The 12,727-nt window shown below is 34.4% G+C and overlaps 1 protein-coding gene across 2 annotated transcripts; it reads left to right on the top strand.

Moving 5' to 3' along the window:
* The first annotated feature begins 244 nt into the window (after positions 1-244).
* LOC145621197 (zinc finger protein CONSTANS-LIKE 10-like) lies at positions 245-12,526 on the top strand. Of its 2 annotated transcripts, none has more exons than XM_081675936.1 (6): positions 245-600; positions 1,872-2,556; positions 3,325-3,549; positions 5,078-5,382; positions 11,680-11,825; positions 11,929-12,526. In XM_081675936.1, exons 2-5 carry the CDS (start codon positions 1,978-1,980, stop codon positions 11,804-11,806), a joined length of 1,236 nt encoding a protein of 411 aa, XP_081532062.1. In that variant the 5' UTR covers positions 245-600; positions 1,872-1,977; the 3' UTR covers positions 11,807-11,825; positions 11,929-12,526. The 2 variants fall into 2 exon arrangements, with proteins under 2 accessions (XP_081532062.1, XP_081532061.1); XM_081675935.1 differs by having other exon boundaries at positions 247-600; positions 11,940-12,526.
* Positions 12,527-12,727: the final 201 nt, after the last annotated feature.

Raw genomic sequence — 12,727 nt, 5'->3', positions numbered from 1 at the left:
TTTTTTTCGTAAATTCCTTTTACTCGAAAGTAAGGGTAACATGATCATTAATAATATCAGCTTGAGTATATTTATATCGTCAAATAGCAATTCAGTTAATTTACGATACCAATTAAGTGAAACCCACGTGTATGTAGATCTTTTACCAAACTTGATCAAAAAATGGGGTATCCAAAAATTGAAGCATTAATTCATCACACTAGGGGTTGGGTCCTAACTCCTAACCCTTTTATTTGTCGCATGAACCCAAGTAGGCCCCCTTTTTATTGCACTTTTTATCACTTTATGTCAGATATTCTTCCCCACCCATTTTTATTTTACATTTCTTTTTTTCTATTTGTTTTTTCTTTAATGGTCCACCTTTTTTTTTATTATTTATTTCTTTTCCTTTTTCATTTATTTTAATATTATTATTAACTTGAGCTGCTCTCTGACGTCTGACCCACAACAACAGATAGAGAGGAGATATATAGCCTCTCGAGTCGTCTTTTTGGTATTTTTTGGTATTTTCATTTTTTTTAAAAAAAAAAAATTATTTTTTGGAGATATTTTCAATCGAACAGATTTGTTGGTGCTTTAATGTTTCTTCCCAGATTCCTGGTAATTTCTTTCATTTTTTGATTTTTTTTTTATAATTTGATGTTTTTTCTTTTTTTTTTTTTTTTTTGTAATTTGATTCTCTTGATAATGTTCTGAATTTTGCCAATTTAAGTACTTGATTTTTTTAATTGTTTGTTGTTGTTAATTTGTGGAAGTTTAAGTTTATGTGATTTTATTGTTTGATTTATGATGTTAATTAATCCGATCATTTCCTAAGTTAGAGATTAAATTGAGCTATTAATTGGAATATGTTGTACGATAAAGTTGTTTTTGTTCAATTTTAGAAATTTGATATTGGTTTTGAGGAGGTTTTTGTAAAGCTGAGAAAGTGTATGTTAGATTTTTAACTTATTAGTTCATACTTTTTATGGCAAAATTAAGACAACTATATTGCTCAGGAGATGCTTAAATAGTGTGTTATTTTGATTAAAATTTGTTTGCTGTTGCTGCTTACTTGTTGCTTGGATTTACTTTCTGACTACTTGTTGCCGGAGTTCACTTTCGGAGTACTGGTTGTTGGGTACTTGTTGCCGAAATTTGCTTTTGGAGTACCTATTGTTGGGTACTTGTTGCCCAACTTTACTTTCCTGAGTACCTGTTAGTCTGTTACTTGTTGCCGGGCTTACTTTCCATGTACCTGTTATTGGGTACTTGTAACCCGGCTTTACTTTCCGAGTACCTGTTGTTGGGTACTTGTTACTTTCCGATTACCTGTTGGGTACTTGTTGTCTAACTTTATTTTGCTGAGTACCTGTGTTGGGTACTTGTTGCCGGGCTTACTTTCCATGCACCTATTATTGGGTACTTGTAACTCGGCTTTACATTTCGAGTACCTGTTGCTTTGCTGGGTACTTGTTGCCTGGCTTTACTAACCGAGTACCTGTTGTTGGGTATGTGTTGTCCATCTTTGTTTTACGAGGTTCCTGTTGCTGAATTTTTTACATAATTTCTGATTATCTGAGTACAAGTTAAATAATAATTCTGGAACTTGATGAATGTCTGTTGCTGATTTTTTAAACATAATTTTCTGATTTCCTCAATATCTGTTGTTGGTTTGTTTTTATTTGGGTGGGGATTTTTGTTGTGGAGTCAAGTTGTTATTTTGGATGTAACGAAATTAATGTCAACCTTTTTTTTATTTTATTTTATTTGGAACAGGTGATTAGTTTGTTCCTTTTGAGTTTCGACCCTTTATATGGAACTTTGATGCATTGAAATAGGATTTTGATTGCTGACGAATTTGTTCATTCTTTTTTTGTGTGATTTTGTAGGTTATAAACAAGTTTTTCACTATCACAATTTCTCTGAGAGAATAAATCATAGCTCACAAATTTGGCTGAGAACTGGATTGATCAATTGAACTTGAGAGGAGATACTATGGGATACATATGTGATTATTGTGGGGAGCAAAGATCAATGGTTTATTGCCGGTCTGATGCTGCTTTTTTGTGCTTGTCCTGTGATCGGAATGTTCATTCTGCAAATGCCCTTTCAAAGCGCCATTCTCGGACCCTTGTTTGTGAAAGATGTAATGTTCAACCTGCTTATGTTAGATGTATTGATGAAGGAGCCTCCCTTTGCCAGAATTGTTTTATGGTTGGACATGATGGGTCTACAACCTCTTCATTACATAAACAACAAAGTATAAGTTATTATTCTGGTTGCCCATCAGCAGCAGAGCTCTCCAAAATCTGGTCATTTATCTTGGATCCTCTCCCTTCATCAGACAATTCTACATGTCCAGAGGGAATAGGTTTATTGAGTATTTCTGAAAGCGGTGCAAAGAATAACGTGGATCCTGTGGGTGAAGACGATGGTCAAGATGCAATGGATGTGGTGGCTCGGAATGATCTGCAGAATATTAATAAATCTAGTGTTTGGTATGAACCTGCATCTATTACCGAATTTGTTTCACGTGAATGTCCTGACCAACATGAACGTGCAGAATCCTCTAAGGTAACCATAACTCCTGATTTTTTAATTAGAAATTTGGACAGGAAAGACATGCAGAAACAGCTTTATCTGGTCCAAAATATTCCAAGAATCTTGTAGTTAATAATGTAATGATGTTGATGAATCAAAACAAGAAATTCTAGAATTCGGGTATCAAAGTCTTCTGGGAGAGTGATCTATTCAAACAAACCAGCACATTACACACTGCTAGTATTATAATGAAGTCACTTGCACTGGTATAGTCCCATGCTCCAGCAGAAGCTAACAATATCTGATATTTAGGAAAATCTATACCCTTATTGCTAGAACTTATCTTGATTGTTAAAATTACCATTCTTTTTCCCAAACAATTAACACATGTTTCACTAGTTACCGCTTGGAGAATCAAGATTAGAGTCATGAAGCTAATAATCACTCTTAAGTTTCTGAAAATTGAGCTTTGCTAAATGCATATTAGATGTATGAAATATCACATTGGCACTTTGAAAATCTGAAAATGAAATAATCCAACTGTCATTGTCATTGGTAAAGCCTTTTGTGTCGATTACTATTCAAAATGTTGTCTCAACCTAGGGAGGTTAGTGTCCTTCAATTAAACTTGCCCCTCCCCCCTTCAATTTTCTTTTATTTTATATGGTTAGAGTCCTTAGGAGTTTTTTTGGATCAGATTCTTACTAGTTGCATTTCAATCACTTTGTTGTTTTAAATTTTCAGGGCTGTTTATTGTCTGGATTGCATGTGACTTTTTTTCTCTCTCAAACTTGTGTGCAGTTGTTTAATTCTACTAATAGAGTTCCAAGGATTTGTGAAGACGATCCACTTGCAGACCTGGACATGGACGAGGTTGACTTAAATTTTGAAAACTATGATGAGCTCTTTGGTGTTACTCTTACTCACTCTGAACAACTTCTTGAGAATGGTGGAATCAACAGCTTGTTTCGAAGACAAGGCATGTCTACAACTGATTCTGAGGGCCAGGGTGGATTCAGTGTTAAGGTTTGCTTCATTTTGGACCTTTCTAATTTTTTTTATATTAGTATCTGTGTTGCAATTAGGATTGATGATTTTAGTTTTATTCCATTTTATCTAGCCAGTTTACTCACTGAGCTATTGCGATTCTACTGTTCCTAGTCTGTTACTGGGACTTTTCATTTCACCTAAAGTACTCACGTCAGATTCCCTACACCTCTGCCACTCCATTCTAGACCAAACTTATGGAATTTCTTGTTCAATACTTCAATTGCTGATTTTGACTCATGTACATGTGTCCGACATGGGTATGCGAGTCTTGAGTGAGAACAATACATACGTATGAACTACGAAAAGAATAAACTTCTGCCCAATTGGCTTGCTGCCTTGCTAATTCAATTTTAAATATCAGACCTATATATACATCTACTTTACATGTAAAGTCTGAGTGACACAACAATACACAAGCATGATCTATGAAAAGAATAAACTTCTGCTCAATTGGCTTGCTGCCTTGCTAATTCAATTTCAAATATCTGACCTATATATACATCTACTTTACATGTAAACTACTTATCAATCTAGACAAATGCTTCATGCTTCCATTATGTTACCAATCCTTTTTAGCCAATACCACACCAGTTTTAAAAAAAAAATCAATTTAATAAAATGCATGCTAACCTCATAGAACATCATTACAAAAAATGGGAAATCTCACAGAGGGGTCATGCAATGAAAGCAAGATAATCACTTTATTCCACAAACTACTCACACCCTGTACTTCTATTAGCACATCTTATTATGCTGCTCAAGCTACAAAATCTGAACAAATTGTTATACTTTTTAACCTTCATAGGAAGTCTCTTTCCTTTTAGGCTGATAACTTTCAAAAAGGCATTCTTAGCATGCAAATGGTTCAAAATAAATGTTGAAGAAGTGCACTGAATCCTTTGACCTGCTATAATTATTCTCTAACTTAACAGCCACCCAATGTATGAAAAGTGGTTTCTCATGTGATGATGTGATTACATCATAAGAAGAATACGCCCACGTCAAAAAAAAAAGTCATTAAATTGGAATCAGTTTGTATAGAATGCAAGTCTGAGAATAAAACCATTTTTTAATGGACTTATTTTTTTTTCATTCTCACTCTCCATGTTCCCATCTCCTGCTCCTTCGTTTGGTCTTCCTAGCTCAGTAGCTCCTATCTCCTAGTTACTCCTTACAACTGAATTAAAACAAAACTACAACTGAATTGAGGTATCCTTTGATCAATTGATTAATAATTAATGATAATGGTGATGATTGTGATTTATGGCCTATTATCTCCTGTTTTTGTAGCAACTAGTGTCCCATGTCCCTGTTCCCATACCACATATTGAATCAAATCATGTACTGTGTAAAATTGGTCAATAATTATGCTAATAAAATTTAATTTTGTCAGAATTGTCACTTATTATTCCTTTTTTTGTAAATTACTTTGTGCAATGCGTGTTCTTGACTAGGTATCTGCTCTTAATAATGATGATGGTTATGATATTTTGATACAACTCAGGGAGAATCTGCTGGAAACACCGGCCAAGTGCAGCCCGCATGCAGCAATGCAGCTTCTGCTGACTCAATGATGAGTGTCAAAACTGAACCAATCCCTGTTATTGCTGCAAAGCAAGCCCATTCCAATCTATCCTTTTCTGGCGTCACTGGAGAAAGCAGTGGTGGGGATTATCAAGACTGTGGGGCTTCTTCAATGCTTTTGCTTGGAGAGCCACCCTGGTGCCCTCCTTGTCCGGATAGTTCAATCCAATCCACCAGTCGAACCGAAGCTGTTATGCGATACAAGGAGAAAAAGAAGGCCCGAAAGTAAGTATCTGGTGAAAGCTGGGTTTGTTTTTCGATGGATATTCTATTTCTAAAGTTCCATTGTGCTCTTAATGTTGTTGTTTAGATAATATTAATTCCTTTGGACTATCTGCTAATTGAAGTTCTGGTTAATATGCCCTGTTTATCTGCTGCCATATGTTATGTTAGATAAAGAAAAAAGGTCTTTATTCTTAAATCAAAAGGGTTTGGAAATGGACCAGGTGTCTTACTTCAAAGAAAAAGTAAATAGAAGAGCTCTAATTAGAAAGAGAGTGTAGAATGAACCCTGGAAGAATATGATAAAATATACTCCCTCTGTGCTTTTTTGTTCTGCTCACTTTCCATTTTGGTCTGCTCTTCTTTGTTCAACTCACTTTGCATTATTCAATTTTTGGTATACTCCTTTTACCATCTTACCTCTTTAATCCCACAAAAATTACATATTTCTGCACTCTCTCTCTTACTTTATTCACCTTTTTCTTACCTTTTTTCATTCTCTCTTACTTTATCCTATTTTATCTTACAATTACACCCACTCACATTCTTCAATATTTTCTTAATTTGCATATTCATGGTCACTGAGTAGAACATAAAAGAATAGAGGGAGTATATTAGTTGGAATCTCTACCCCAAGAATAAAGTCAATAAACTAAGATAGTTAGTCCCAAAGGATCATGTCATTTCTTTCTTACATAGCAAACTCATGATCAACAAACAAGCTTAATCCCACAAGTGTTTTGCCCCCCCTTGCCTTAAGTTCTCCATTTCGAAAGACACTTGATAGTTGACACAAACCTCAACTGATGGTGTCTTTTAATATATATGTATATACGGAACCCTGTTTTTCATTAAGCTTTTGCCATTGTCTTTCTCTTCCATATTTAGAAGGTTTAGACGTGAGATAAATCTTGCAATGTCAAGTCCCTAAAGTTACTCGATTTTTAATAGTTAAAGACAAAAAGAACGGTTAATAAAACTTTCATGATTAGAGGAAAGAGCTTAGTGTGGGGTCAGATTTAGCAATTGATGAGTATTTTGATATTTTTTTTCTGGTGCATATCATCAAAATCTCCATCTGTCCACTACAGGAGAATGATAGTCTAGTCAGCATATATATGGTTCATGAACTTTCTACTTTTGTCATGGTTTCCTCCAGATTGTATTCTCCATCAGTCCACTACTGCAAGTGAACAATATTGCACTAGTCTAGTGAGCCATATAATGTACATAACTCATAAGGTGTCAACATCGAGTTAAAATAAAGGCAATTTCCATATCTCTAGACCATTCTTTTTGGATATTCAAATGCTTCCGCCACTGCTTCATCTGTTACACACTGCTCTGTAACTTCATCCGCCATTAGCATCCGTTATTAAGGATGTTTGTGTAATTATACTATTGAACTGAATACTTCATTACAATAGAATTGCAACAATTGTTTTCTCGTGGTCTGGTACTTAGACCAATTTTATGTCTAATTGTATCAGTAAAGTCTATGATATATTGACAACTTGACCTTTTAAAACTTCTCATGAGACGAATTTAATAAGAGCTCACATGATTGTACATATTCTCATACATTGGTGTAAATTCTTGATCTAAGTTCATGAAGTTTGACCTCTAAAAAGAGATATTTTGCATTTATTCTGGAATGGAGGAAGTTTAAGATAACTTGACCCAGGGATATTAGTATATATGTTGTATTGATTGTCTCCATTCTTTCCAAAATGTGGTTAAAAGGTTTTGTAAGGTGTATTTTCAATTATATAATGATAAAGTGGTAAATTTTTATTGGTCAATTCATATTGCAATGGCTGCAAAGTCAATGCAATAGCATGATGTCGCTTACAACTGTTGTTGTTTTTCTTTTTATTTTTTTTTGATGATTAAATTCTACGACTGTGACCATGATTTTGTATGCAATCTTATCATTGGAATTCACTAAAACATCCTTCATGACCAAATCTTGTTATTGAAGTAAGAGAAAAGCGAACTTGTAATGCTTTATATTGGTAACTGTTAACATATATTTGGGTAGTATGTTTTTTTTTTTTTTTTTTTTTTTTTTTTTTTTTTTTTTTTTTTTTTGGGTAGAGAAGTGGAGTCTGGAATCTTACTGAATCTGGTTAATTTTGTAGAGATAATGAGGATCAGGGCTTTGGGAAAACGGTTATTGGTTTCTTTCGTACAACACTTGGAAATTTCTATCAAATCTATTACTCCCTCCGTTTTTTTTATATGCATCACTTTGGTTTGCACAAAGTTTTAGGAGAGTAATACAATATTGTGAGGGGGTGAATAAATTATTATAGTAAAAGTAAGATGGAGACCGTGAAAGAGAAAGTATGTGAGAGAGGATAGATATTTTTATTATTTTAGTGGGGACCATCAAAGAGAGAGAAATAATAAAATAAGTTGAGTGGGGTTAAAGTAAGAGAGAGAAATGATAAAATATAGTAAAAGTTACCAAATATAGAAGTGATGCATTTAAAAAAAACACCTCAAAAAGGAAAGTGATGCATATAAAAAAAAAACAGAGGGAGTATTAAAGAAACTTTTATTGGAAGGAGATTATCTACAATAGTACTTCAAATTAGTTCGTTCATATATAGGCAGTTTTTCCTATAGCTGAGAGAATTGTTCATTTCCAATGGAGTCAAAGTTTCATTGCCTTAAGATCCATGACATTCAGCTGCATGCTATAACTTTTATTTGCGTGTCAGCAAATGAGCAAATTGTTGAATGGGAGCACCTGCATTATAAAGGTCTTCATAAGAAAGGGATTACATTCTCATCTTTGTAGGGAAGCCATCTACAGAAGAGAGATGTGAACAGGACAGAGAGAGAGTGAAAAGATGAGAAATAATAGGGTTTCAGGCTAGATGTTAAAGGAGGGCTGAGGAAGTATAATAAGTAGAGGGGAAGAAGTCAAAATAGAGGAGATTGAATGAAAACAAAGTACAGAGAAACATTTAATAGCCAATTTATCATCAATCAATTTTTATGATGTGGCATAGGATGCCTTGAAAATAAAATAGGTGGTAGATGTTATTTATAACCCACAATGATTTCCAACTTGTGCACCAGCAAAGTAAAGATCTGGGTATCTTAACATAGTCTATTTAATCTTGGGGCGTACGACAATCTTGGTAACATATTCCCAAATGCCTATTTTGACTTTCCTAGAACTTCCCTAAAATATCCTAGAATCCGACCCCTTTTTTTCCCATTTTTGGCATGCTAATGTTGTTCAGAATGAAAAAATAAACACTTTGGGCGAAAAGGTTTCTTAAAACTGTTTTTAGAGCTCCGACTTACGGCCAAATTACTTTTCGGCTTAGGTCTATACGAAAATAGGCGTAGAATCCGACCTCTATTTTTTCCATTTCTAACATGCTAATGTTGTTCAGAATGATAAAATAAACACTTAGGGCGAAAAAATCGCTCAAGAATTGTTTTCTTAGCTCAAACTTACGGCCAAATTACTGTTCGGCTTAGGTCTATACGAAAAAGGTTGTGTAGAATCCGAACTTTTTTTTTTTTTTTTTGCATTTTTGACAAGCTAATTTTGTTTAAAATGAAAAGATAAACACTTTGGGCGAAAAAATGACTCATAAATCTTTTCCGAGCTCCGACTTACGGCCAAATTACTTTTCGGCTTAGATCTATACGAAAATAGGCGTAGAATCCGACCTCTTTTTTTTTCTATTTCTGACATGCTAATGTTGCAGAATCTTCAGATTGAAAAAATAAACACTTTGGGTGAAAATTGCTATTTTCCAAGCTTCGACTTATGACTAAATTACTTTTCGGCTTAATAGACTTAGAATCCGACCTCTTTTTTTCCATTTCTGACATGCTAATGTTGTTAAGAATGATATAATTAACACTTTGGGCGAAAAAATCGCTCAGAACTGTTTTCCAAGCTCCGACTTACGGCCAAATTACTTTTTGGCTTAGGTCTATACAAAAATAGTTGTGTAATTTTTTTTTATTTATTTATTTTTTATTTTTTATTTTTTTTTTTTTTGACAAGCAATGTTGTTGAAAATGAAAAAATAAACACTTTGGGCGAAAAAATTACGGCCAAATTACTTTTGGCTTAGGTCTATACGAAAATAGGCGTAGAATCTGACCTTTTTTTTTTTTTTTTTTTTTTTTCCAATTCTGACATGCTAATGTATGCTAATTGTAACTATAAATAACTTAAATTAATTGAGGTATTATAATAAAAGCTAAAAAATGGAAATTTCACTATTATAAGGTGAAGTGACTTGGCTCCTAGCTATATGCATTGTAATAGTTTAAAAGTAGTTTTCTTATTCAGCTACAATATATTTTCATTGAAATTTGAATTTTTTTTCTCTTATCTTGATATAAAATTGCTTCTTTTTGGAAAGGATTGAAGCTAATAGTATATTTTTTACCCAAGGAAATTTGATTTGTTCATGATTATGGGTTTCCCTTGTTCTGAATATTATTTGATGTTCTACCCGCCAAAAAAGTTGCCAAAAGAAATACAGAGGAACATTAATTTATCTTGACCAGAATTAAATTTTCTTGTTTTCTAAAAATTCTACAATTCATGAACCAGATAAAAGCACTTTGTAGTGTATGATGTTAGGACTTACTTGATTACCATATGTAGCTAAAGCTATAAGAAAAGTCCTCCTGGATATAAAAATGACACACAAAAGCTTTAGAAATTGGTGGTGGGATTGAAAAATGTTTGAGTGTAGGTGGGAGAAGGGAGAGGGAAGAGTTTATGGTGGAGAGTAGTGGATGCCTTGATGTGGTATTTGTAGTACATCAGGTAAGTGGGGTGCTCGGCGGAGGGAGGGGGGGGGGGGGGAGGAGTGGTATAATTTGGTTGCTTCAAGGGGCATTGGGTTTGGTCACTATTGTTGAGCTTCAGACCATTGATTGTTGGCTACTGCCAACAGAATGAGTGATACATATGTAAGCCCATAAAGGAGTTTTTAGATTCAATTGTTGATGCAAAATGATTATCCTATCCAAACATGATACAAATCAATCATCTTCCTGAAGAGAATAGTACAATGCTCCATGTATATGAGCTTCACATAATAGTAAACTGTAAAATAACTTTCTACTGTTAGTTATTTTCTCATTGCACAGATTTTGAGCTGTTTCTTACACTTCTTGGTGGCTTTAAGTTGTGGATGGCTCTTGCAAAGTGAAGGGATTCTATATTTGGGGTGATCATAAGTTGTATATGGTTGCTAGTACGTAGAGCTAGTCACTAGTAGTGAGTGGAGACTAGTAAGTGGGGAATTAAATCCTCACGAAAATAGGTATCATAGTGGACTAGTGGGAGTCAGAGGGGTTATGGAAAGAATAAGACTCATGGAGCTTCTAAAGTCCTAATCTAGTTGAATTATTTAGATATTTTTCCACTTTGTTTTGTAGACACAAGTTGTAAGCAAGGTGATTTATTAGTGAAAGAGGTGTGAAATGAATTTTGTGGGGAGTATGCCGCAATGGACAGTTTATGAAAAAGAGTTACAGAGAACGCCTGCCCACTTTTAATAATTTATAGTGTTGGATTGAGTGGAAGGGGAATGGAGAAAGGGAGTAGTTAAAGGCTGACTAACCTTGACTTTGAAGGGTTTGTTTAATCCTTGTCAAAGCTGAGTTACAGGGTTGGTTACATGGAGGCTGTTAAATGAGCAGAGTATTAATTCCTGTGACCTGCGAGCCTCATAAGAGCTGAGTTGCTGGTTGAGTTTGGTTGCATGTGAGCCTTTTTATCCTGGGACTCACACATGTCAGCTGTCAGCTTTTGGTTTGGGACGAGGAGAGGAAAAGTCAACAATTTTTTTGTTTTGATTTGTGAAGAAGAGTTGCACTTGATTCAATTTGATTGACTATTTAAACTACTTTAGCTCTTGCTATACAAACTTCGAATCTTAATCATTGAATATTTATTCATTGGTATAATGTGATATCCATCAGCTGGAAGTTGCTTCCATGAAGTAACACTTGTATATTTACACTCCCTTCATCTGCAATTAGTCTTTACATTTTTTAAACTCTAATAACTATCAATGTAATAAGATGATTTTACAACATATACTCTTAGTAAGGGCACATATAGTGTAGATAAGTTGACATGTTTCTGGCATCTTAAATATGATGTGACTATCAATTTTAGTATAAAGGAGTATTAAATTATGTCCAATGATTTCTGAGTTACGTTGTGCTATCACTGCTTTTATAATAAGAAAAGGAAAAAAGTATAGATCTAATAACCTTGTTTCTTTATTGACCAATTAGATTTGAGAAAAGAGTGAGATATGCATCCCGCAAAGCCAGAGCTGATGTGAGGAAGCGTGTAAAGGGCCGATTTGTCAAAGCTGGTGATGCTTATGATTATGATCCTCTGAATACTAGGAGCTACTGAAGATTAAATTCTCATCTTTGTAAGGAATGAAGTTTTGGATTATGTCATCGTTAGATATGGTCTAACATATCTTCTTGTTTCTATTCTGTGATGACATTATGTGTCTGTATTGACATATGCAGTTGTATTACAGGAGCGTGTAAGCAACGAAATATTTGGTGTACAATGTGGTCCACAGAAGCTTTAGGGTTTTGACCCGTTAATTGATTGTACATCTGGAACATATCAGATGATTATGAAATTGCCATCAACATGAAGGTTGGCTGTTTGCCTTAGCTTCAGATGGTTAGCACTCAGAGTAACTCTTTGGCTGACAATATGCTCCTGTCATTTTGAATAGTCTATCCAGATTCTCCTGCTCGTAAATTCTGGCAACTGATACATGCCAGGCATAGATGTATAATTGTCTGCAAGGATATGGCACCTTCATATGGCTTCTTATTCTCAGTATGTCTGCCGTAGCTTCCTGTGGAGTCTTATTACCATTGTATGTATAACCAAAGTCCTATAAGTTATAAAGGGAACTGGCGAGGGTTCCTTTATTTATTTTTGCAGGGGGGTGGTGGGTGTTTGGGGAATGTGCTTTGTAGATTTTATGTACATTGCTTGTGTTTTGCGGAATCAACCATAGAGTTGAAAGTGTAAATTGTAATCTATCGTCAGAGAATCATAGGCTATATTTGGTTTTGCAATAACATCGTCTGGTATTTCAGGTGTCCATTTGTAGTAGTATTGGACAATTATTGTGGTACAAATTACATGAACAAAACCAACATGACAGATGCAAGTAAAGCAATAAGTTAGAAATACTGCCCAGAAAACGATGATCAGTATAAAATGCAGTTGGTAAAACCAAGAAGTGATCAAGTTAGAGCTAGATATTGTTTCCGGCATAAAACAATCACCAAATCAGAGATTTAC

Source organism: Chenopodium album, chromosome 27 (genome assembly GCF_948465745.1).
Source record: "Chenopodium album chromosome 27, dcCheAlbu1.1, whole genome shotgun sequence".
NCBI lineage: Eukaryota > Viridiplantae > Streptophyta > Magnoliopsida > Caryophyllales > Amaranthaceae > Chenopodium > Chenopodium album.
Note: the sequence above shows the minus strand (reverse complement) of the source record. Positions and strands in the feature narration are given on the sequence as shown.

Coding starts and splice junctions, on each gene's coding strand:
- LOC145621197 (XM_081675936.1), top strand. CDS start 1,978: ATGGGATACATATGTGATTATTGTGGGGAGCAAAGATCAATGGTTTAT. Junction 2,557..3,324: donor AACGTGCAGAATCCTCTAAG/GTAACCATAACT, acceptor ACTTGTGTGCAG/TTGTTTAATTCTACTAATAG. Junction 3,550..5,077: donor AGGGTGGATTCAGTGTTAAG/GTTTGCTTCATT, acceptor GATACAACTCAG/GGAGAATCTGCTGGAAACAC.